Below are 25,915 nucleotides of genomic sequence, written 5' to 3'. Positions count from 1 at the left end.
TATTGCGAGAGGATTAACCAATTTACTTCTTAGTGTTAACTGACAGAGTTCCAAATACGGACATTTTGAAAAGTAGACAAAAATTGGACACTATAATCAGAATTATTTGATTAACATTTAAAAAGGGGTAATGAGATATGTGATCTGTATAATACACTAGTGATGTTTGATAAGTATTGTCAATTTAACATATTATCTACCGTGCCATTGATTGCCACTTGTCTGAGGACAGGGAGAGGTGAGTTAGATTAGGGAGGGAAAGCATCTAAATCACGGATACTGCTAAGAGAATTATCGGTACCATAGTGTTGCGGGCAGGGGAGGGGGAGACGGTGTTAGCATACCAGAGCAAAAACTCATGCGCACTAGACCTTATGATCCTAGTGGAAGCTCGTAATGCCCTTACTCATCCCCACACTAGGGTTATTGACTGGCTGTTCCACTGTATATTAACTCTAAATACAGAGAATTAAGGTGATAGTATTCCGATACAATAACTAAAGAATAATAGAATTGATGCTCCTAGTGGAAGCTCGTAAAAGCCTTCCCCCTCCTCGTGCTAGGGTTATTGCCTGGCTCTGACAATGGATATTACCTCTAAATACAGAGAATTAAGGTGATAGTATTCCGATACAATAAGTCAAGTATAACAGAATTTATGCTCCTAGTGGAAACTCGCAAAACCCTTCCCCCTCCCCGCGCTAGGATTATTGCCTGGCTGTGAGAATGGATATTATCTCAATACAGAGAATTAAGGTGATAATATTCCAATACAATAATTCAAGTATAAAAGAATTGACGCTCCTAGTGGAAGCTCATAAAACCTGTCCCCCTCCTAGAGCTAGGTTTATTGCCTGGCTCTGATAATAGATATTACCTCTAAATACAGATAATTAAAGTGATAGTATTCCGATACAATAATGGAAGAATAATGGAATTTACGCTCCTGGTGTGCACTCGTAAAACCCTTCCCCCTCCCCGCGCTAGGATTATTGCCTGGCTGTGACAATGGATATTATCTCTAAATACAGAGAATTAAGGTGATAGTATTCCGATACACTAAGTCATGTATTATATAATTTACTCTCCTAGTGGAAGCTCATAAAACCCTTCCCCCTCCCAGCGCTAGGATTATTGCCTAGCTGTCACAATGGATATTACCTCTAAATATAGAGAATTAAGGTGATAGTATTCAGATACAATAAGTCAAGTATAATAGAATTGCCCTTTACGTAGAGTGCTTCAACCCCGAAAAAGCTGCAAATTTCACTGACTTCCTCCTGAACATTTCTCAGTTCCTGACCAGTATTATTAAGTGGTGTAATCACTCTATCGTAGAATCCCAGTCTGTTTATATGACGTAATGTAGTACTCCACAAGCTTTTATCATACTAAAACATGTTATAGTTCACTATCCAATGATAACAGTCAATTTCTCCGAAATCCATAGACAATAATAAAAATGCACATTCAAATATAACACCACAAGAAGATTTTTTCAAACTGATAAATTCTTTGGCATACAGTCCTATCATCTTGGAAGTTATTAATGTAGTTGTTAAGCAGAAAACTACTCATCAAACTTTTGTACCTTTGCTCAAAGTTGAACGGAGGTATGGCTAGGGGGATGAGCCCTAAAACCATCTGAATTCATTGTGGGGAGGAGTCATAAGACCCTTGGAAGTCATTGCGGGGAGGAGTCATTGAACTCTCGGTATATATTGCATGTAAATGAAGTCTGGAAATTTCAATAACGGAAAAATTCTTTTTTTTCTCTTTATCACAAACAATTTTCACTCAGCTACACGATGTAGAAATTTAATTCAAGAAATTATGAAAAAATTCTCAGTAAGTAACAATTTCTTTCTTCTTGTCAACTCTTGGATACACAATACGGAAATTTCATTCAAGAAATTATGAAAATATTTGTAACTAAGTAACAAGCTCTTTATTGATTTCACCTCTTGAATATACAGTACAGACACTTCATTCAAGAAACGTGATTAAACACGTTTTGAAACTACATGCTATTTGCTTGCCTTTCCTTTGCACCTTTCCAAACGAGCGGGGATTCTCCACTGGTTCCTACACATTGCAAAAAAGTGAGCAGTACGAAAACTCCACGTTTTCAACCAGACTGGTTTTTTAGACAACACCCATTTCTTAGGGACCAATCAGAGACAGCGGAGGTTGACCAATATACTATAACTTGATTGGTGATTGGTTACACACCGCGACGGCGCATACATAGTGAGAGAGACATGCAAAGTCGACATAGCTATATTTCATTTTTTTAAGGTTAATTTAGACGAGGTTACGTGCGCGCACGTTCACGAAGACCAGAAATAATCACGAAGACCAGAAATAATCTGCGAATACCAGAAATATTTTGTTCACGAAGACCAGTGAAATAATTGTTCACGAAGAAATAATTGTTCATGAAAAAATAATTTGTTCACAAAGACCAGAAATAATCTGCGATAAGCTTACGGGGTATATTCTGTCTACTGTGATTAAGACCAAGGAGGATCTGGTCGTCCCTTGGTCTGCGTCTTCTTATTGGATATTCGAAGGAATCCCCCAAATCTGGAGGAGTTTCTCGTATCCGCCACCACCTGGGAATGAACAAATTTATTACAAAATCAATTTAGTGGCACATCCATTAAAAAGTACTGAAGATGCTTTTGCACCACCTTCATATGGCCAAATGTATTTTTTACATCCCATTGAAGTTTTTGAAAAATACCTTGCACATCCTTTAAATTATGAGATCTTTCGCGTTCTCGTTTTCTCTCGCCTTCTCTCAAGAAAGTTTCAAAGCAATCCCTCAAATCTAGAGGATTTTCCCCTATCCACTACTGGGGACGCGCTTGGGCTGCTTGGGGTGCATCTCTCACTAAGAAGGTATCTCTGCGATGAACCCAAGCGTTCACTTTATTGTAATTGTATACATAGTTTCTGTTGTACGTTACCATAAGTGAGAAAGAGACCTATCTCGTTTTCTCTCGCTCTCTGACGGATATTTCGCTTCCGCTTTTCATTGTTCTTTATTTGTCTCATATATTCACCAGAAACATTTTTTTCAATTTCTAAATAGAATTAGGGATTTTTTTCTTTTTTTTTCTTACGAAATAAAATTTTGTTTCGCAATGTTGTCCTGAAGTATTAAGACCAAGCAGGATCTGGTCACCCCTTGGTCCACGTCTTCTTATTGAATATTCAAAGGAATCCTCCAAATCTGGAAGATTTTCGCCTATCTGCCACCCGGGGACACGCTTGGGCTGCCTGGGGTGCAGCTCTCACTGAGACAGTAACTCAGTTATGAGCCCAAGTGTCCACTTTATTGAAATTGTATCCAGAGCTACAGGAAAAATCTGTACGAAGCTTTGATAATAAGAGCCAACAGTCGATTGACTTTGATAATCAAATTTTTGAGTTTTAAAAAGAAATTCAGTGGGCTAAAAGACACGTCTTTTTAGTTAATATTTATGACTCTATTTCCCATGTTCGTTCAAACAGAAAACACTCAGAGCTTTTTGGATTATAGAAAATATTGAAATTTAAGCTCTGAATTCTTTCATTTTCTTTTCAGTGTCGACTTTTTGATTTGAGAGCTGATCGTGAGATTGCCACTTATTCAAAAGAAAGCATAATTTTTGGAGTTAATTCAGTAGACTTCTCAGTAAGTGGTAAGTGGGGTGTTAAATTTATTGAGACGTTATATATTTATAATATATTTGGTACAATAGATTATGTATTAATATGTTAACTCCGTTGACTTCTCAGTAAGTGGTAAGTGGTGTGTTAAATGTATTGGGACGTTATATCTTATAATATATTAGGTATAACAAATTATGTTTAATATGTTTTATGATATATCATAATATATTTGACTCAAAGGGGAAGACAAACTTTTCCTATGAGGGGTGTATGGGTCAAGGCTCATGACTTGACCAGTGGCTTCAATTGAGGGGGAGGGATTATTCATCCAAATCCCTGATTTTTTTGCCTTCTGTCCAGCTATGAAAAATCCCTTGGGGGGATTTTCATTTAAAAAAATGTAGTTTTCGGAATTTATTATTGAAAAATATTAAAAAGGGGCAAAATTACCCTCCAAATACTGAAAAAAATATTTTGTCTTCACCCCCTAAGGTTTCTTGAACTGACGCCATCTGATATCCTAGGGTATGTAGGTCATTGGTTCTTCAACGTACAAGGGTACTTCAACTTTGTTGAAATAATGATTCTGGGACTGTTTAATCTTTTTTTTTAGGTTTAAAGGTCACATTTTACTGTAAGTCTTTATATATATATATATATATATATATATATATATATATATATATATATATATATATATATATATATATATATATACATATATATATCTTGATAACAGCTTTATTTGGCACTGCACACCCTTCTAGACCGTTCTAGTCCTGCCACATCTTACCACAAGATACTGCAGTTTATATCTGAACCAGTTCAAAGCTGAAAATTAACCCCGTTAAATTTGAGACAAATCGGTATAGAAACTCTTTCTTTCCATATTTTTTAGAAGTATAGCAAGTGGCAATGATTTAATGTGTGTTTTTATTGTTGTGTTATATGTTGTGTTTTATATGTGTTTTTGTTGTTTTTATTTTTCTGAGGACCACATAAATTAGCCTTCTGCTACATTATACCTCTAAATAAACAAAAGTCTTAGTGTTCTTGAGTGGACTATGCCACCAGTCATTTGCGGATATATTTAAGTGAAGCTCAGTAGATATATAAAACTTCCTGATCAAAATATGTAGATGAATATTGACATATTTGGTACTCAGAACGAAATTGGCATCGAAAAGTAAGTGTAAAACCTGAAATGTTTCCACAGTCATTGATTACCGCTAATTTAAGGGATTGTGCTGTTATTACCCTTATTTTGCCGATAATAATGTGGACAAGAGAAAATTTACCACTTGGTGACAAGAGAAAATATTTGTAAACGGTGAGGTAGAGGGTGAAGTCAAAGATAGATCCTTATTTTTGCCCAATATCTGGAGATAGACAGGATGATTTAATTAATTTTTTTAAGGGTTATATGGACTGGAGGATAATTTTTTTAAGTTGGTATAGAATGGAGTGAAGGGTGGATTTTATGTTGAGTGACAGAATTTGTATGAGGATTAAGGAGTTGGGACAATTGGTGGATACAAGAATGGAACATAGTTTAGCTTTAAGGGCGTGTTTTTGTTTCTAAATTTTATGGCGATGTGTATATTTGTTTTAGCCATTACCAACAAAGTGTGAACTTGATGTCATAGTTCATCCTGATGATGTCGTAGACGTCATAAACATCCTATTTAAATTGTCTAAAATTCATAAGGTTAAGATAAGACTACATTATAATGAAAAAACCATTAGACCTGCTCTTCCTCGAGCAACCATTTCAAAAGGGTGGGACATTGGCTCGCCCCATGTTTTCACGAAATATCTGAAAAGCCTAGAAACAGAGTTGGTCATGAGGTATTTAAGGCCTCAAAAGAGGATTATTTTTATTTTCTTTTATTTACAAACGGGTTACAATAAATAAATAAACAAACTTCTCATTTAAAAAAACACTATCAAATGCATTACTGAATGCCGGACAAAAACCCGAAAAACAATATAATAATTATTTTATTTATTTCCTTGGACCCTAACATAACCCGACCAAAAAACAAATAAATGTCTTCTCTCGCTTCACTTTCCCACCTATCCCAAAATCAAATCAAAAAGTGGGAACCTCAAGAATCATTTAACTGAGTTTGTTTCACCGACATTCACAAAAAAGAAAAAAAATTAGAAATAAATCACTCGTCTATTCAAAACCCAAGCAATCAGCTCACCAACAAACAATCAACCAATCATTCCCTACACACAACCACTAAAATCTTACATATTGAGAAAAACAACTAAACCTGAGGGAATTTTGAAATTTAACCTGATCTGTCTTGTTTCTTACCTCCTCGGGAAGTTTGTTCCAGACAACCAGGCCAGAAAAACGGTTAGAAAATGTAGAACTTGTTGTCACAGGGAAAGGGGTTCATATTGAATGGGAATTCCTTGTCTCATACCCATGTTGATCCCAGTAAATCCCAGTAAATCCCAGTTGATCCCAGTAAACCCATACCCAGTAAATCCAATCGACAAACATGCAGGTAGCAGGTTATTAAAACTTAAAACATTAATTATGCCGTGTAAAACGTAACTAGGCCGAACAGTGGCAGAATCTCAATACCGTCATATTGCGTTCGAACCGAGTCACAGCCTTGCATTCAAGATACAACACGAGCAGCTTTATTTTGTAGAAATCTCAGTGGAAGTAGATAAGTACTAAATGTAGCTGACCATACACTTATACAATATAACAAATACGGATGAACTAGCGAGAAAGACAGCATTCTTAAAATTTTAAGAGGGAAAAAATGCTTCAGTTTCCTCAGAATTCCAACATTCCTGGCGATTTTAGTACACAATGATTCAATATGAGGTTTAAACGCAAGACACTCAACGACTTGGACACCAATATATTGGACATATATAGGTCTCTGGAGATATCCGCTTTCTAGTTGAATACCATGGATCCAAGGATAATAATTAGCACTTATTCCATATAGAATAAATTCACTTTCACTATAGTTCAAACATAATTAATTTACACGCATCCATCTTTCAATACAATTCATTCTTGTATTTAACAGTAGAAATAAATCTGCCTCAGTCACAGCTACCGCTGAATACTGTGTGTCATCAGCGAAGCTAGGAAATATCATGTTTGACCGTCTAGATGCAGGTCCAACATGACTCAACATCCTTTTAAGGCAGGCATTCAGATCATTAATATAGATTAAAAACAACAAGGGGCCAAGCACTGAACCCTGTGGTACTCCACATCTCACATTCATATAATCAGAATGAATACTTCCAACCCCAACACACTGTTTCCTTCCACTCAAAAAAGACAAAATCAAACTGTGAAAATTAACACGAATACCGACATGCTCAAATTTTGATAATAATATACTATGGTCAACAGAGTCGAATGCTTTCTTAATATCCAGAAATATAGACGCAACTTTCAACCCAGTATCCAACGAATCATTGACAAATGCTATTAAGAAAATCACCGCTTACTCTGTTGACATAACATAACGAAAACCGAACTGAGTAGGTAGAAAATAAGAATTTTTATGTGAAAATCCACCATTCTTACATAAATGAATTTTTCAAACAGACGCGATATTATTGGAAGCATTGATATCGGCCTGTAATTATTCATATCATTCTTATAACCATTCTTAAACAGCGTTACCAAATGAGCACTTTTCAAACAATCTGGGTAAACTCCATTCTTAAAACATGAATTAATCCAATACAACAGTTGAATGAAATAGTAGAAGAAACTGAACGAAGAATTCTAACACTGAAAAAATCCTACTCGGCTGCCAAATTCTTCATTGACTTCACTGTCGTCTCAAGGTCTGCAAGAGTCACTGGCCTTAAAAATATAGAGACTTCAGCTGCCTCATCGAGAAAGTAATTATAAGAGCCATCGCTTGGTGACTATGCAACATCAGATACACTCTTACCAATATCCGTAAAATGTGCACACATTTTATTAGCAACTTGATTATCCGATTGAGCATCTGGAATGTCAGGAATAGTCGGGGCAGCACGAGGGTTCACTACCGACTTGATGATTCTCCACGTTTTCACAGGGTTGCCCTCTACTTCTTTAAATTTGTTTTCAAAATAGAGCTTTTTAGCCTGTCTTAAAAGGGTGTTAAGATTTCTGTTATAACTTTTATAAATATCTTTATCTGATTGGGATCCACTTATAGTAAACTTTTCATAGAGCTCTTGTCTTTTATCCATCAATTTAAGTAGCGCTTTCGATATCCATGGTTTCTTAGCAACATCATAACGTGTATGCTTTTGTTTGAACTCTAAACTTTCATATATGATCTGAATCAGTTTTTCATACCATTTACCAAATTTTTCATTAACACAATCAGTGCCATAAAAAAATTCAAATGGTTCATTCACAAGTCTAGTCCTTAAATAAAAGTTCAAATAGGGATGAAATCCTTTTAATAGACAGTGTTTTTTATAACAGTGATAGAAATTCACAAAAATACCAGATATTTCGGTCACATATACAGTGACCGTCATCAGTGGTAAAACTAAAATAAAACAATTTAAAACAAAAGTTTATATACTGAATCAAATAACACTACATATTGTTTGAATCTCTAATTCTTTTCAAAGCGAAGGCGGAAGCTATTCTCTTTGACCTTCTTGGATTCGGTTCATTAGCGTTCAATGATATAACATTTGGACAAAGGTCAACTACATTGGGTGAATTGAACTTTACTCTGTCAGATTTTAATAAATTATCATAGAGTCCAGACCATATTCATCTGTATCCCGATTCAAAGCAATATTCGTGAATGGGATTTTTTTTATTTCCAAAATTTCACGAAAATTTTGCGTTAAACCCCGATCCCTAGAAATCAAAGAGACCTTCTCGAACAAAATAAATTGGTCTTGAAAATTATAAATGTGTTTTGAAAGGGCTGATGTGAAATTTTCAGTATTAGAATCATGCTTTAAAGCTAACGAAATAGAATCTTTGTGTTGTGATAATCTTATTTCAAAACTCTGGTTAGTACGTCCCACATATGAGCTTCCACAAGTACATGGGATCTGATAAACCCCACTTTGTTGCCCCAATGAAGTTAGATCCTTCCCCGAATTTAGAAAACTACCCAAAGTATTATTACTCTTTAAAGCTACCCTTAGACCATTGCTTTGTAAAATTCTTTTAAGTTTTTCACTTAGCCCGGGGACACATGGTAAGGAATAAAACACATCCTTCTCCCGAGTCGTCTCAAAGTCTTCCTTAGAAATCTTTAGAAATCTTTTTCTTCTTTTTGAAACAGTCTGGTTAATTAACCATTCTGGATAGATGTTGCTTATTAGTATTTTCCTTAGAAAAGACAACTCATCCTCAACAAATTTTGGAGAGCAAATACTAAAAATCCGATCAGTTAAAAAAATGATCAAACCAATTATTACTTGGCGAGCGTGACCGGAACTGTAAGACAAAAATCTATTGTTATTTGTCGGTTTTCTGTAAATTTTAAAATCCAGACTATTTTGATTTTTCAAAAGAAGAACATCAAGGAAAGGAAGTTTCCCATTCTCTTCCAATTCAACGGTAAACGTTAAATCCCCTCCCAAACAATTAAGATGTTCCAAAAATCCTTTTAATTCCTCCTCCCCATAATCCCATACTAAAATAATGTCATCCAAATATCGGCCCCGGAAAATATTTTTTAAAAAATATGAATCTAACACAATTGTTTCCATATTCTCCACACAAATATTAGCTAATGAAGGGGATAAAGGGGCCCCCATAGGTAAACCATTTATTTGTTCGAAATACTCCCCTCTAAATTGAAAAAAATAAGAGAACTTATTGCACAATTTTACTAAATGCATAATTACAGAAACTTCTAAATCTGTTTTGCCACTAATCAAATCCAAATTTCTTAGGAGCTTTCCTTCTAGAAGAGTTTCGGCTACTTCTACATAAATATTTATGTACATTGATACAATGTCGAAGCTTGAAAGCAAAGAATTCGAAGAAATTTCTACTTTTTTCAGTTTTTCAACCAAATTCGAAGAATTCTTAATATACGAAATTTGTGTAGACAAAAGTGGTTTACAGATTGACACTAACCATTTGCTCAAAACACTTGTTGGTGACCTTGTACTTGACTTGACACAATTGGTCGTAATGGTAGGTTAGGCTTATGAATTTTGGGAAGTCCATATAAGTTAGGGCACAAGGAACTGCGTGGCAGGCATTTGTAATAGAGTTGAGGTGTAATTTTTCCTTCATCCTTTAAGCACTTCAATTCTTTCTTAAACTTATTTGTAAAAGAGTCTGTCGGATTATACGAAAGTTTCTTGTATGTTTTTTCATCCTTTAGTAAACTTCTTAATTTTGATTCGTAGTCCTCAGTATTCATCACAACTAAAGTGTTACTCTTATCTGCTTTTGTAATGGTAATTGAATCATCCTTTTTCAAGTCTTTAAGAATTCTTAGGTGTTTGATGGTCCTACTAAGAAATGCCTGTTTCTACACAAAATTAGACAGGGTTTTTACAGTAGAAGCTCTTACTAAGCAAACATCTTTTATTAGATTTGTGTTTTTATGCAAAGATGTTTCTATTGAAGAGATAATATCTTCCACGGGGACTTTATCCGGTTTAAAACAAAATTTCGGACCCTTTTCAAGCACTGATTGTTCTTGTATCGTTAAAGTTCTTGATGAAAAATTAACCACACCTGGTCCTAGAATTGACGAAGGTAGATTTATTAAAATCTGACAGAGTAAAGTTCAATTCACCCAATGTAGTTGACCTTTGTCCAAATGTTATATCATTGAACGCTAATGAACCGAATCCAAGAAGGTAAAAGAGAATAGCTTCCGCCTTTGCTTTGAAAAGAATTAGAGATTCAAACAATATGTAGTGTTATTTGATTTATTATATAAAATTTTGGTTTAAATTGTTTTATTTTAGCTTTACCACTGATGACGGTCACTGTATATGTGACCGAAATATCAGGTATTTTTGTGAATTTCTATCACTGTTATAAAAAACACTGTCTATTAAAGGGATTTTATCCCTATTTGAACTTTTATTTATCGTCATGGAAAGGCAGTGTGGTCTCCGAAATTATCTAAGTCTAGTCCTATATTTATCTATAGCTTTCTTATCAATTATAGGTTGTTTAACTCCAGTCGGGCCATCACCTTGAAGACAACAACTAACAGCTGCATTGACCCCAATGCACAGTGATCAGAAACGTCATTCACCAGCACTCGCGTCAGGTCAGAACTAACATTCAGAAACAGATTATCAATCACAGATGCAGAAGCTCCAGATATTCTAGTTAAGGAATATTAACAGAAGGAGAAAGACCATAACTATACATCAGATTTAAAAAACTTCTTGCCTTCGAATTCACATCTTTCACATTATTCAAATCAGTATTAAAATCGCCACTTATAAGGCAAGGCAATCATGAATCCAGTATTTTATCCATCAGGTCCAAAAACTCATCCACATTTCCTGAGGGGGGCCTATAAACAAAAACAAGAAATATTTTCCGCCCAGACCATGAAACCTCTAACACTATTGGTTCAAAAATTATTTCTCGATAAACAGCAATATCTGGCCTTGGCTTAACATTATATCCATTTTTCACATAAATTGCAAGGCAACCATGCTGTCTTTTCAATCGATTCCGAAGAAATAACCTATAACCTGGTGTATTCAATAATGAAGAGTAATGGTCATTTAGCCAAGTTTCTGTCAAAGCCATTACATCAGGTTCCAGCCTAGATAAAACTTCATTAAGATAATTAAACGCACTATCTAAACCACGACAATTCATACTAAACCCCGGCGCCGAGCCGGTGGATTAACCGAATGCCACCAACAAGAGACCCGATCGAACGCTACCAAAGGGTTGCAGCGCCACTAGTGCGCCGCAAGTACGCCACCACCGGCCAAGGTGATGGTGTTCGGTTGACTTTTAATTAATTTTGTGGTATCTCTATTGCGTCAACCGCAAAGTCGGAGCTTCTCCTTCTCGTGTGGTTTAGTATTTCGACTTTCCTGATTAGAAATCAAGCAGAGCTTGCACTATCCCCGAATTTTCGAGTATTTCCCCGAAAATCTATGCGTCACCCCGTAAAAACATTTGGTTTCCCGAATCCCCGAAAATCACCCAATCACGGTGCCAACCCTAGCAATTTATCACCAGTAAATTTCCTTGCCAAATATTACTTTGCATTCAATAATTCTTCACTGCTATCTAGTTCCTCAATGTTTGTCTCTTTTTAGTTTGCAGAAAAACAAGACAGATGCAACACGCAATTGCATTGCAACTACTGCAATATACACTGTTCTTCATACGTTGAGAAAAAAATATAGTCTTTATGAGATGAGTTTATATCATTTCGAATCCAGTTTCCCACATGCAATTCCTTACATCATTCGTATTCAAAAATTTTATTTTCAAGTTGAATAGAATTATAGAACGCAACATTCACTACAGTTTGATTTTAAAGCGGAGATGGAAAAAACTGCTACCAAATTCCCTGCGAAACCATTGAAATATTTTGATCGACCCAGGACCCCCTATTGGGACTTGTTCATTGGCTTGGGTATTTTTTGATATCTCATAGGCTACTGACCCAATCTGGTTATTCTGGACGCTACCTTTTAATTGGATTCTTTTGAGCTTATTAAATGTCACGACGAATCTATGATTCAGTTTTCCAATAGTTTGAGGTATATCTGAATAACTTTGCCTTTTTTGTTGTCATCTTCGTACCCCTTTACTCATACCCTAATTTTTTTTTTCAAGGAACACTAAGCTGTTTAATGTTTTTTCGCGTGTTTGTTTGAACCATATAGTGACCTAGTTAATTATTAAATGAACTATTTTTTTATGTAAGGCTGAGGCGGTATCCTAGCAAGGTGGTATCCAGAGGGGGGCAGGGGAGGTATTACATTTAAATGATAACATTTCGATTTTTTTTTTAGTGAAAGCAGGGGTGCAAAAAGGTTAATTTTTTTTTATTTAAAGCAGAGACGGTATCCTATCAAGATCATGGTTTCCATAGGGGGGGGGGGCATAGGGAGTCATTATATTTAAGTGATAGTACCTTGATATTTTTTTTATTGAAAGCAGGGATGCCAAAAAGTTAATTATTTTTTTAATTTAAAGCAGAGAAGGTACCCTATCAAAGTGTATGGTATCCAGGGGGGGGGGGGGGGTTAGGGAAGCATTATATTTAAATGATAATATCTTGAACTTTTCTATTGAAAGCAGGGATGCCAAAAAGTTTTTTTTTAATTTAAAGAAGTGACCGTATCCTATCAAGGTGGTATCCTGAGGGGAGGGGCATAGGGAGTTATTATATTTTTGTGATAGAACTTTGATTTTTTTTTATTGAAAACAGGGATACCAAATGGTTTTTTTCTAATTTAAAGCAAATACGGTATCCTATCAAGGTGGTGTCCAGAGGGGGGGGGGTAGGGAATTATGGTATTCAAATAATAATATCTTGAATTTTCTTATTTAAAGCAGCCTCAGTCCATACAAAGTGGATAAGTTGATTTTTATTCATGACAATTATAACCACATCCCGCAGTTAGAATAGACTTCCAAGTTTGACTGAAGGAATTTTTTTCGACCAGTTGACCCCTAGATTTTTTATCCCTCCACACTATTATAAAAAAATACCTTTTTTTTACACATACTAATATTTGGACTTTCATTAGTATACCAGCTTACCCGTCACGCGTTGCCACGATCTTAAAAGAAAGGAAATTCAATGAGAATACCCATAAGGAAAATTTCTAAAGCAGAGACGGCATCCTATCAAGGTGGTATCCAGAGGGGGCGGGGGAGGGTTGGGAGCTATCATATTTAAATGATAATACCTCGAATTTTTTTTTGAAAGCAGGGATGCCAATAAGTTAATTATTTTCTTTATTTAAAGCAGAGATGGTATCCTATCAAGATGATGGTATCCATAAGGGGGGGGGGGCATAGGAAGTTATTATATTTAAGTGATAGTACCTTGATATTTTTTACTGAAAGCAGGGATGCCAAAAAGTTAATTATTTCTTTAATTCAAATCAGAGAAAGTACCCTACCCAGTTGCAAGGTATCCAGGGGGGGAGGGGTTAGGGAATTTGTTTATATCAATGATCATCTCTTGATTTTTTTATTGAAAGCCAGGATAACAAAAAGTTTTTTTTTTTTAATTCAATTTATATACAACATAATGTCAAGAAGGTCTCCAGAGGGGGGGGGGCCTTGGGGGTTATTACATTTCATTGATAATACTTTGATTTTTTTTTATTGAAAGCAGGGATGCCAAAAAGTTTTTTTTTTAAGCAGAGACGGTATCATTATTATAGCTACATCCCGCTGTTACAGCTACATCCCGCAGTAAGAATAGACTTCCAAGTTTGACTGAAGGAATTTTTTTCGACCAGTTGACCCCTAGATTTTTTGTCCCTCCACACTATTTTGAAAAATAACTTTTTTTTACACATACTAATATTTGGACTTTTAGTGGTATACCAGCTTACCCGTCACGCGTTGTCACGATCTCAAAAGAAAGGAAATTCAATGAGAATGCCTCTGAAGGAAATATCTTAACGTTGACTGTCTTAGTTAAAAGTTTCTAACGTCATAATGTTTTCATTTTAGTTTAATTAAAATTGAGTAACATATTCGAATCATACAAGATTACGTTGAATTGCTATGCATGCTCTTCGAAAAACTGTTCAATTTTCTGATATCGTCCATTATATAAATTCATTTAAGTTCGACCAAGCTAATTGGTTGAGACTAACACATTGATTGGAAATTAACTTTCATCTTCTTTCCAATACTGAGGTGGGTCATCCACATTTCGTCATTGGGAACTGATGCTTGATTGTTTTTTAAGGGGAAATTTTAAGTTATCCTATTCAAAATGATTATAAATGATTGTGGAAAAAATTGGTAGGACAGGTTGATGTGTTTTTGCGTTTTACATATATTTCTGCTTGTAATTGTGTGTTTTTCTGTGTATAGTAAATATTGGTTTGTGTTTCACATATGGTATGTTTTGAACCTTGAATAATGTTTTGAAATGTGAATAAATACATGTAAATTAAAGAAGGAAGAAGCCCAATAAATTTGCCTCTTACAAAACATTCGTCCAGTCTCAAGGATAATTTAAAAATTAGCAAGATTGTCGTGAGTTATGCTTTATGTATTTTTTTTAATTGTTATTAAAACCCGTTTTTAATACAAGGAAGGATTTTTAGGAATCTAAAAGAGCAAAAAAAACGACCAAAATCAAAGTCGCCCATTTCAACTGTTTTAAAGGTGACAAAGCAGATATTGGCAAAGGGCATTATGAAAAAATTAAGCTTCCAAGTTCAAACTTATATTCAAAGTTCTTACCCAGATAACTGACGAATTTTGTGATACGGTATTTGAAGTTTTATATGCAGTAATGCTCGATGAAAAAAAACTACTAATTTTGATAATTATCTGTATTAAGAATACATAGCTAATAGATACTTCAACTATTATGCAAGGGTAGCCATTTCGTTTCTACCAGATTTCTACTTCTCTTGATGAACAACAAAGAAGACCAGTTTCCAGCCAGCGACTTGTGAAGTTTTGAACTCATGAATAGGCTCGAATCTGTTGTAAATTTAAGCTGTGATTTGACAAAGACTAATGAAAACGTTAATGTTTGCGGTCAACATTGATCGCGCCGGCGGCGCGCCGCCGACGTCTTACCGGCAGCGCGCCGCCGATTTATTACCCGCTGCGTGGCGCGCTGTTTTTGTTCCCGCCGCTGCCGGTCTTCCCTCATCGGCGCGGCGCTGGGGTCTAATTCATACCATACATTTTCAGCTCCTGCATACCTTTCCATTCATTGAACTCATTCAGGCACACATATTTTGAATCAGCACGCTCGACATTCATTCATGATGCCCTTACTCGTCTAAGAAAAATCAACACGACGACTCTCAAGTTCCCTCAATCTATTCAAATTTAAGTCAACCCTTATCGAACATCGAAGACGGGCAAGAGAACGAAGCGAAAGAAACAAAACCATCTAACTTACCCCAAATTTTCATTCAACCATCATAGTCCGAGGAAATAATGGGGCCATAACTAGGCACTAAAAACACAAATACCTGAAACAAACACACAACAAAATAAAATAAGATAAGAACTAATGAACGATAAAAGTCTTATATAAGGCCACATCCAAATCGCGCTAAACTCATAATTAAATATAAAAAAAAAGTTTTTTAAACTGAAAGTAAGGAGCGACATTAAAGCTTAAAACGAACAGAAATTATCCCGTGTATGAAAGGGACTGTCCCCTCCTCAACGCCTCGCTCTTTGCGCTAAAGTTTTTTATTGTTTTAAAAAACAAAGTTGTGAGACAGAGTCAAACTTTAGCGTAAAGTGCGAGGCGTTGAGGAGGGGACAGTCCCTTTCATATACGGAATAATTTCTGTTCGTTTTAAGTTTTAATGTCGCTCCTTACTTTCAGTTTTGAAAAACTTGTTTTTTTTATTTAATTTTTGAACGTTTTTGAATAAATACAGGTTTTGATCTTGGCTCACCGTACATGAATAATTAAAACAAAATTTTCATATTAATTGACTTTTATTTAGTTATGGCTTTCTCGAATTTTGTTTAATTTTATTTACGAACGTTTTAATTAGTAATAAATATACGTAACTTACGAATTAACTTACGTAACGAACTTCTATATTCATATATTTTTAATACTTTTATTAGGGGATTTGCCCCCTAGTCAAAACCTTGTTCTTTAAGCTAAAGTTCGAATTGTGTTCCAATTCTTTAAAAATGACCGCTTAATCACAAAGGCCGTCAATTAGAGTAAATAGCTCTTATGAAAGTACTAAAAAATCTTTGGCTTAAAGAGTGAGGCATTGACTACGGGGTGAACCCAATTATATATGTAACATTTTCTGTTCGTTTAAAGTTTTGTTGTTGCAGCTGTTGCAGTTGAAATACTTGTTTTTTTATATTAAATTTCTGATCTTTTTTTAAATAAAGCTGGGAAGTCCGGCGTCCCCTTCATAGCAATGTCCCTTCCCCCATGAAAACTTCCTTCGTGGAAAGATCCTCCCACATAACCCCCGACCCACCCACCCCCCCCACTATCAGGAAAAATCTCTCCTGAAAACGTCTATATACTTCCAAATAACCAATACTATATGTTAACATTGGGTAAAGTTCATAACTTTCAGCCCTCTCCCCGGGAACTTCGGGGGATTAAGTCATCCTAAAAGACATACTTATAATATTTTCGAAAATTCTGAACAAAATGGCTATCTCAAAATTTTGACCTGGTGACTTTGGGGAAAAATGAGCGTGGGAGGGGGCCTAGTTGCCTTCCATTTTTTTTGGTCACTTAAAAAGTGCACTAGAACTTTTAATTTCCATACCATTTAGCCCTCTTACGATATTCTAGGACCACTAGTTCTAAACGTTTACCCCTGGAAAAAAAACAAAAAAAAAACAAACAACTAAATAAACACGCACTTCTGGTAAAAAATGCAAAATTCGATCTTTTTGTAGATGGGAGCGTGAAACCTCTACAGTAGGGTTCTCTGATACGTGGAATATGATGGTGTGATTTTCATTAAGGTTATATAACTCTTAGGGGGTCTTTCCCCCTTTTTTCAAAAATCAGCCGAATTTTCTCAGGCGCGTAAATTTTGATGGGTAGGATTAAACTTAATGAAACTTATATATATTTAAAATCAGCATTTAAATCTGATTCTTTTGATGTATCTATTTGTATCAAAATACCGTTTTCTAGAGTTTCGGTTACCATTGAGTCGGGTCGCTCCTTACTTACAGTTCGTTACCACGAACTGTTTGATAACTAAGGGCTACTAGCCAAATATACACAGCTCTATAATAAAAAAAAAAAATACCCTGTCACTCGATTTTGCAAAATGGCGTATTTGGTTTCAACGACTGCTTGAAGCTCTCATTTCAGAGGTGAGGGGGGGGGGAAGTTTCCAATTAAATGATTGCTAGGTCATATCTGATATTTACTATTTAGATAATTTTGATGAAAAATTTGGTAATTTTCACAAAGACATAAATAATAAATATTTAATTTATTTTCTAGAAAAAAAATTAAAAGTACTTTAGTAATAAGCGCTACATCAATCAACCCATACAAATAATAATTAAAAATAAATTAAAGCTCTTCAGAAAGGGTAAATTGTATGAGGCTAAATAAGTACGAAAAATACTAGAAAAAGAAATTCGTAAGTCTTGTCGATCCTATTGCAAAATAAGGTCAAAGAGTGGCTTAAAAATAAACCAAACAATTGGTATTTGGAGGCTAAAAAGCTTTGTGGCAGTAGGCTTGACTAGCTTAATTTCAACCTACCTGAGCCCTCTGAAGTCACGACCAACAGCCTTAGCAGATTTCTTGCTTCCATCGTCCAAAGCATTCCGACATTGTCTTATCAATTTATTACCAACTTAAGATCTTCTCCGTTCTTTATCCTTTATTTTTCCTTTGGAGATAGAAAGAAGAATCGAGAAACTAAGAAAAACAAGCGTCTGCCCTCTTGATATACATTTTTCTCTTATTAGTGCCTTCAGTGATTTCCTTTCAAAGCCTCTGTCTGTCCTTTTCAATGAGATTAATTAAAACAAACTTTTTACCACAAAATTAGATTTTCAAAGAAAAGTAAAGAACTCCATTAAACCAAAAATAAGCAAAAATAAAATCCAATAATCTACCAAGCGTGAAACTACCACAAATCAGCATCGATAAATAAATTAAACCCAAAACAAACAGAAATTACAATAAATAACCGAGTCAAAGTCAAAACAAGCAGAAATTAACATAAGTTGGGCTCAAAACCACTGTGCCTTCCCAAGGCCAGAACATAATTTGCACTTTACTGAAAAGAATATCAATGTTTTTACTTTTATAACTTTAATAAATCAAATAATATTAACATTTTGATTACTAAATATAAGTAACTGACAATGCACATTCATTTGTATTTCGTCAGTAAAGTGCAAATTATGTTCTGTCCTCGGGAAGGCATAGGGGTTTTGAGCCCAAATTATGTTAATTTCTGCTCGTTTTGAGTTTGACTCGGTTATTTATTGTAATTTCTGTTCGTTTTGGGTTTCATTTATTTATCGAAAATGATTTGTGGTAATTTCCTGCTTGGGAGATCATTTGATTTTATTCTTGTTCATTTTTTGATTAATAGAGTTCTTTACTTTTCTTTGAAAAACTTATTTTGTGGAAAAATTTTTTTAAATTAATTTCTGTTCGTTTTATATTGACACAGTAAAAATAATACTTTAAATTTTTTCGTTTTTTTTAAGAATTTATAGTTTGGCCTACTATTTGTATGCTGGAGAAAAACTTTCAGTAGTTTTTAAGAACATACACCATCTTAAAAATCTGGACACAAATAGTAGTGTTTATTTTAGTTTCATACCTCCTCTAGTTGACCTGAAAACTTGATACCATTCACCAAAAAATCTGTTTACTTTCTTTGATAGCTTGGAAAAACTTACACTAGTTTGATTTGGTTAAACTTTAAGAGCAGAAGCAGCCCCGAAAATTGGAACATAATTCCCTCAGTCGTTCCTGGGATACTGCTGAGATGCCCTATTGGGAAATAGCATTAACACAGTGCATTTTGATTTAATCTTATGGTAACATTTAGTTATTAAACATAAAGTCAAATGGGAGGGTGGGCGTGGGAGGGGGATTAGTTTCACCCCAATCACTTTCGACTATTAAAATAGCATCAGCCTTTTCTATTTTCAATCGAATGAGCCCTTTTCGAAGTTCCTACGACAACTCCTTCGATACAAAGTGCCCTGTTCTAAACAACAACAACAACAAAAAAAAATAATACATTATACCCATATCGATCTTTACTATAAAAGTGTCAAGCTTACCAATCACTCTGGACTATTAAAAAGGGCACTAGGCCTTTCGATTTCTAATTGAATGAGCCCTTTTTGAGTTTCTACGACAACACTTCCTATTAACACCTTATATACCCCCAAGACATAAATTACATTCTTTACCCTAAAGGCTGTGAGGGCGGTTGTCATCCTCTAAGACCTAATTTCCAGAAATTTGAACTACGTTAAACAAAATGGCTATCTCTAAATTTTGATTGGATGTGTTTGGGAAAATGGTGGGCGTGAGAGGGGCGTTAGTCTTTCTTCAATAACTTTCAACTATTAAAAAAACCACTAGCCCTTTTAATTTCCAATCAAATCCTTTTGAAGTTTCTACGAAAACACTTTCAATAAAAGCCTTATATGCCCCCAGGGGATAACTTACAACCCTCGCCCTGAGGGCTGGCGGGGTCTTTGTCATCCTCAAAGACCTAATTTCCAGAGCTTTCTACTACGTTGAACAAAATGGTTATCTGAAAATTTTGATTGGATATGTTTGGGGGAATGGTGGGCGTGAGAGGAGAGTTAGTTACCGTCCAATCAATTTTAACTATTAAAAAGGACACTATCCCTCTCAATTTCTAATTAAATGAGCCCCCTTTGAAGTTTTTAAAACGATTCTATGATTAAAAACCTTATATGCCCCCAGGACATAACTTACAACCTTTGCTCTTGGGACTCTGGGGGTTTGTCATCCTTAAATACATAATTTCCAGAAGTTTCAACTACGTTGAACAACATGGTTATCTCTAAGCTTTGGTTGAATGTGTTTGGGGAAATGGTGGGCGTGACCGGGGTTTATTTACTCTCCACTCACTTTCGACTATTAAAAGGTAATTTTAATTTCCAATCAAATGAGCCCCTTTTGAAATTTCTTCAACAACTTTCTATATAAACCTTGTATGCCCCCAAAGCATAACTTACAACCCTTGCACTGAGGGCTCTGATGGGGTAATCATCATAAAAGACCTAATTTCCCGAAGTTTCGACTACGTTGAACAAAATGGATGTCTAAGAATTTTGATTGGATATGTTTGGGGAAATGGTGGGTGAGAGAGGGGGGTTAGTTGCCCTCAAATAACTTTTGACTATTAAAAAGGCACTAGCCCTTTGAATTTCCAATCAAATGAGCCCTTTTTCAAGTTTCTAAGACAAAGATTTCAATAAAACCCTTATATGCCCCCTGGGCATAACTTATAACCCTTGCCCAGAAGACTGTGGGGGAGTGTCCTACTCAAAGGTATAATTTCCTGAATTTTCAACTGCGTGGAACAAAATGGATATCTAAAAATATTGATTGGATATGTTTTTGGAAATTGTGGGCGTGGAAGGGGTTTTAGTTGCCTTCCAGTCACTTTCGACTATAAAAAAAAGCACTAGCCATTTCAATTTCCAATCGAATGAGCCCTTTTTGAAGTTCCTACGACGACGTGTTCAATAAAAAGCTTATATACCCTCAGGGCATAACTTACAACCCTTAACGTGAGGGTTGTGGGGGACTGTCCTCCTCAAAAACATAATTTCTATCTGGAAATCCACAACACTGAACAAAATGGCTATCTAAAAATTTTGATTGGATGTGTTTAGTGAAAAGGTAGGCCAGAGAGGGGCGCTAGTTACCCTCAAATCAATTTCGCCCATTAAGCAGGGCAATAACTCTTTCAACTTCAAATCGAATAAGCCCATTTTGAAGATTCTTAAACAAAGATTTCAATACAAACTTATATACCCCCAGCAAAATGCTTTTAACCGTGATCATGAAGAATATGAGTGAAGGGCCCCACGCAAAGATCCAATTTCCTCTGCGTGGAACAAAATGGCTATCTCAAAATTTTGATTGGATGTGTTTGGGGAAATGGTGGGTGTTGAAGGGGTGTTAGTTGCCTTCCAATTACTTTCGACAATTAAAAAGGACACTAGCCATTTCAATTTCTAATCGAATGAGCCCTTTTTGAAGTTTCTACGACAACGCGTTCTATATAAATTTTATATACCCCCAGGGCTGAACTTACAACCCTTGCCTTGAGGGCTTTGAGGGGACTGTCATCCTCAAATACCTAATTTTAAGAACTTAAAACTACGTTGAATAAAATGGCTATCTCAAAATTTGGATTGGATGTGTTTAGGGAAACGGTGGGCGTCAGAGGGGGGTTAATTGCCCTCCAATCACTTTCAACTATTGAAAAGGGCACTAGCCCTTTGAATTTCTAATCGAATGAGCCTTTTTTGAAGTTTCTACGACAACGCCTTCTATAAAAACCTTATATGCCCCCAATTTCTAATCGAATGAGCCCTTTTTGAAGTTTCTACGACAATGCGTTCTATAAAAATTTTATATACCCCCAGGGCACCCCTTACAACCCTTGCCTTGAGGGCCTCGAGGGGGCTGTCATCCTCAAAGACCTAATTTACAGAACTTAAAACTACGTTGAATAAAATCGATATCTCAAAATTTGGATTGGATGTGTTTAGGGAAAAGGTGGGTGTGAGAGGAGGGTTAATTGCCCTCCAATCACTTTCGACTATTGAAAAGGGCACTAGCCCTTTGAATTTTTAATCGAATGAGCCTTTTTTAAAGTTTCGACTACAACGCCTTCTATATAAACCTTATATGCCCCCAGGGCATAACATACAACCCTTGCCCTGAAGGCTCTGGGGGAGTGTCCTCCTCAAAAGATAGTTTATATCTAGAAATCAACTTCGCTGAACAAAATGGATATCTCAAAATTTTGATTGGATGTGTTTGGGGGAATGATGGGCGTTCGGGGGGGGGGTCGGTTGCCCTCCAATCACTTTCGACTATTAAAAAGGGAACTATCCCATTTAATTTCCAATCGAATGAGCCTTTTTTGAAGTTTCTACAACAACACCTTCTATAAAAACCATATATAACCCCAGGGCATAACTTAGAACCCTTGCCCTGAAGGCTGTGGGGAGTGTCGTCCTAAAAAAAACATAATTTCTATTTGGAAATCAACTACGCTGAACAAAATGGCTATCTCAAAAATTTCATTGGATGTGTTTCGGGAAATGGTGGGCGTGCCAGGGGTGTTAGTTGCCTTCCAATCACTTTCGAATATTAAAAAGGGCAAAAGCCACTAAAATTTTCAATTGAATGAGCCCTTTTCGAAGTTTCTACGACAACTTCTTCGATACGAAGTGCCCTGTTCTAAATGAAAAGATAATAAGTAATACATTGTGCCAACATCGTTCTTATATGCCCTCAGGGCTTAACTTGAAACCCTTGCCCCGAGGGTTGTGGGGGATTGTCTTCCTCAAAAACATATTTTCTATCTGGAAATCAACTACGCTGAACAAAATGGCTAGCTCAAAATTTTGATTGGATGTGTTTGGGGGATTGATGGGTGTGGGGGGGCTAGTTACCCTCTAATCACTTTCGATTATTAAAAAGGGCACTAGCCCTTTGAATTTCCAGTCGAATGAGCCTTTTTTGAAGTTTCTACGACAATGCCTTCTATAAAAATCTTATATGCCCCCAGGGAATAACTTACAACCATTGCCTTGAAGGCTGTGGGGGAGTTTCCTCCTCAAACACATTATTTCTATTTGGAAATCAACTACGCTGAACAAAATGGCTATCTCAAAATTTTGATTGGACGTGTTTCGAGAAATAGTGGGCGTGGAAGGGGTGTTAGTTGCCTTACAATCACTTTCGACTATTGAAATGGGCACAAGCCACTCCAATTTCCAATTGAATGAGCCCTTTTCGACGTTTCTACGACAACTTCTTTGATACGAAGTGAAAAAAGGAAAAAAAATAAATTAAACATTGTGCCAACATCGTTCTTATATGCCATCAGGGCATAACTTAAAACCCTTGCCCCGAGGGTTGTGGGGGAGTGTCCTCCTCAAACACATATTTTCTTTCTGAAAATCAACTACGCTGAACTCAATGGCTATCTCAAAATTTTGACTCGATATGTCTGGGGGAATGATGGGCATGGGAGGGGGCTAGTTGCCCTCCAATTTCTTTCGACTAATAAAAAGGGCACTAGCCACTCCAATTTCCAATCGAATCAGCCCTTTTCGAAATTTCGATGACAACTCCTTCGATACGAAGTGCCCGGGTATGGAGAATGAAAAAAAAAAATTGTGCCCACATCGTTCTTTACTTAGGCACCGCTATCGCGCTGCCAATGATTAATTAAAAAAAAAATTTCCACAAAATAAGTTTTTCAAAGAAAAGTACATAACTCCATTAAACAAAAATGAGCAAAAATATAATCAAATAATCTACCAAGCGTGAAACTACCACAATTCAGCATCGATAAATAAATGAAACCCAAATAGAACAAAAATTACAATAAATAAAAGAGTCAAAATCAAAAGAAGCAGAAATTAACATAAGTTGGGCTCAAAACCCTTATACCTTCCAAAGGCCAGAGCATAACTTGGCATAATCTGGCCAGGGCCAGATTAGACTCTTATAGAGTATAATCCGGCCAGAGCCAGAGCAAATAATAACTTTACTGAACAAAATATAAATGTTTTTGCTTTTATAACTTTAATAAATCAAATAATATTAACATTTTGATTACTAAATATCGGTATATTTATATTAAACTGACAATATATATTCATTTGTATTTTTTTTAGTAAAGTGCACATTATGTTCTGGCATAGGGCATCAGCCCTTTCTATTTTTAATCGAATGAGCCCTTTTCGAAGTTCCTACGACAACTCCTTCAATAAGTAAAGTGCCCTGGTCTAAACAACAACAACAAAAAATCATACAGTTTACCCACATCGATCTTTACTATAAAAATTTCAAGCCTTCCAATCACTTTCGACTATTAAAAAGGGCACTAGCCCTTTCAATTTCCAATCGAATGAGCCCTTTTTGAGTTTCTACGACAACGCTTTCTATAAACACCTTATATGCCCCCAGGGCACAAATTATAACCCTTACCCTAAGGGCTTTGATGGTGGTTGTCATCCTCTATGACATTATTCCCAGAACTTTCAACTACGTTAAACAAAATGGCTCGCTCAAAATTTTGATTGGATGTCTTTGGGAAAATGGTGGCCGTGAGAGGGGCGTTAGTCGCTCTCCAATCACTTTCAACTATTAAAAAATCAAAATCAATTTCAACTAGGCCTTTCAATTTGCAATTGAATGAGCCCTTTTGAAGTTTCTACGACAACGCTTTCAATAAAAACCTTATATGTCCCCAGGGCATAACTTGAAACCCTTGCCCTGAGGGCTGGGGGGTTGAGTGTTGTCATCCTCAAAGACCCAATTTCCAGAACTTTCTACGAAGCTGAACAAAATGGCTATCTGAAAATTTTGATTGGATGTGTTTGGGAGAATGGTGGGCGTGAGAGGGTGGTTAGTTACCCTCCAATCACTTTTGACTATTAAAAAGGGCTCTAGCTCTCTCAATTTCCAATTGAATGAGTGACTTTTGAAGTTTTTACGACAACTCTATCTATTAAAGCTTATATGCCCTCAGGGCATAACTTGCAACCTTTGCCCTGGGGGCTCTGGGGGGTTTGTCATCCTTAAATACATAATTTCCAGAAATTTCAACTATCTTGAACAAAATGGCTATCTCTAAACTTTGATTGAATATGTTTGGGGAATTGGTGGGCGTGAGAGGGGGGTCAATTACTCTCCACTCACTTTTGACTATTAAAAAGGGCAATTTCAGTTTTCAATCAAATGAGCCCTTTTTTAAATTTCTACAATAACTTTCTATATAGACCTTATATGCCCCCAGGGCATAAGTTACAACCCTTGCACTGAGGGTTCTGAGTGGGTTATCATCGTGAAGGATCTAATTTCTAGAACTTTCGACAACGTTGAACAAAATGGATATCTCAAAATTTTGATTGGATGTATTTGGGAAAATGGTGGGCGTGAGAGGGGGATTAGTTGCCCTTCAATCATTTTCGACTTTTCAAAGGGCAAGAGTCCTTTCAATTTCCAATTGAATGAACCTTTCTGAAGTTTTAACAACATTGCTTTCTATAAGAACCTTATATGCCCCTAGGACATAACTTACAACCCTTGTCCTGAGGGTTGTGGGGGGGGGGGTTGTCATCCTTAAAAACCTAATTTCCAAAACTTTCAACTAAGTTGAATAAAATGGCTATCTAAAAATTTTTATTTGATATGTTTGGGGATAAGGTGGGCGTGAGAGGCGAATATTAAAAAGGGAACTAGCCATTTCAATTTTCAATCGAATGAGCTCCTTTTGAAGTTTCTACGACAACGCTTTCTATGAAAACCTTATTTGCCCTCAGGGCATAACTTATATC

General features: G+C 35.9%; 1 protein-coding gene across 1 annotated transcript in view; it reads left to right on the top strand.

Moving 5' to 3' along the window:
* LOC148948940 (guanine nucleotide-binding protein subunit beta-5-like) overlaps window positions 1–25,915 on the top strand; it is a 230,864-nt gene that overhangs the window by 189,225 nt on the left and 15,724 nt on the right. Inside the window, exon 3 of the mRNA XM_089094143.1 lies at window positions 3,593–3,689. Coding sequence (XP_088950269.1) covers window positions 3,593–3,689 — 97 coding nt within the window. The remainder of the gene's footprint in view (window positions 1–3,592; window positions 3,690–25,915) is intronic.

Source organism: Artemia sp. Qi Xiang Cuo, chromosome 9 (genome assembly GCF_049724085.1).
Source record: "Artemia sp. Qi Xiang Cuo chromosome 9, ASM4972408v1, whole genome shotgun sequence".
NCBI classification, from domain to species: domain Eukaryota; kingdom Metazoa; phylum Arthropoda; class Branchiopoda; order Anostraca; family Artemiidae; genus Artemia; species Artemia sp. Qi Xiang Cuo.
Note: the sequence above shows the minus strand (reverse complement) of the source record. Positions and strands in the feature narration are given on the sequence as shown.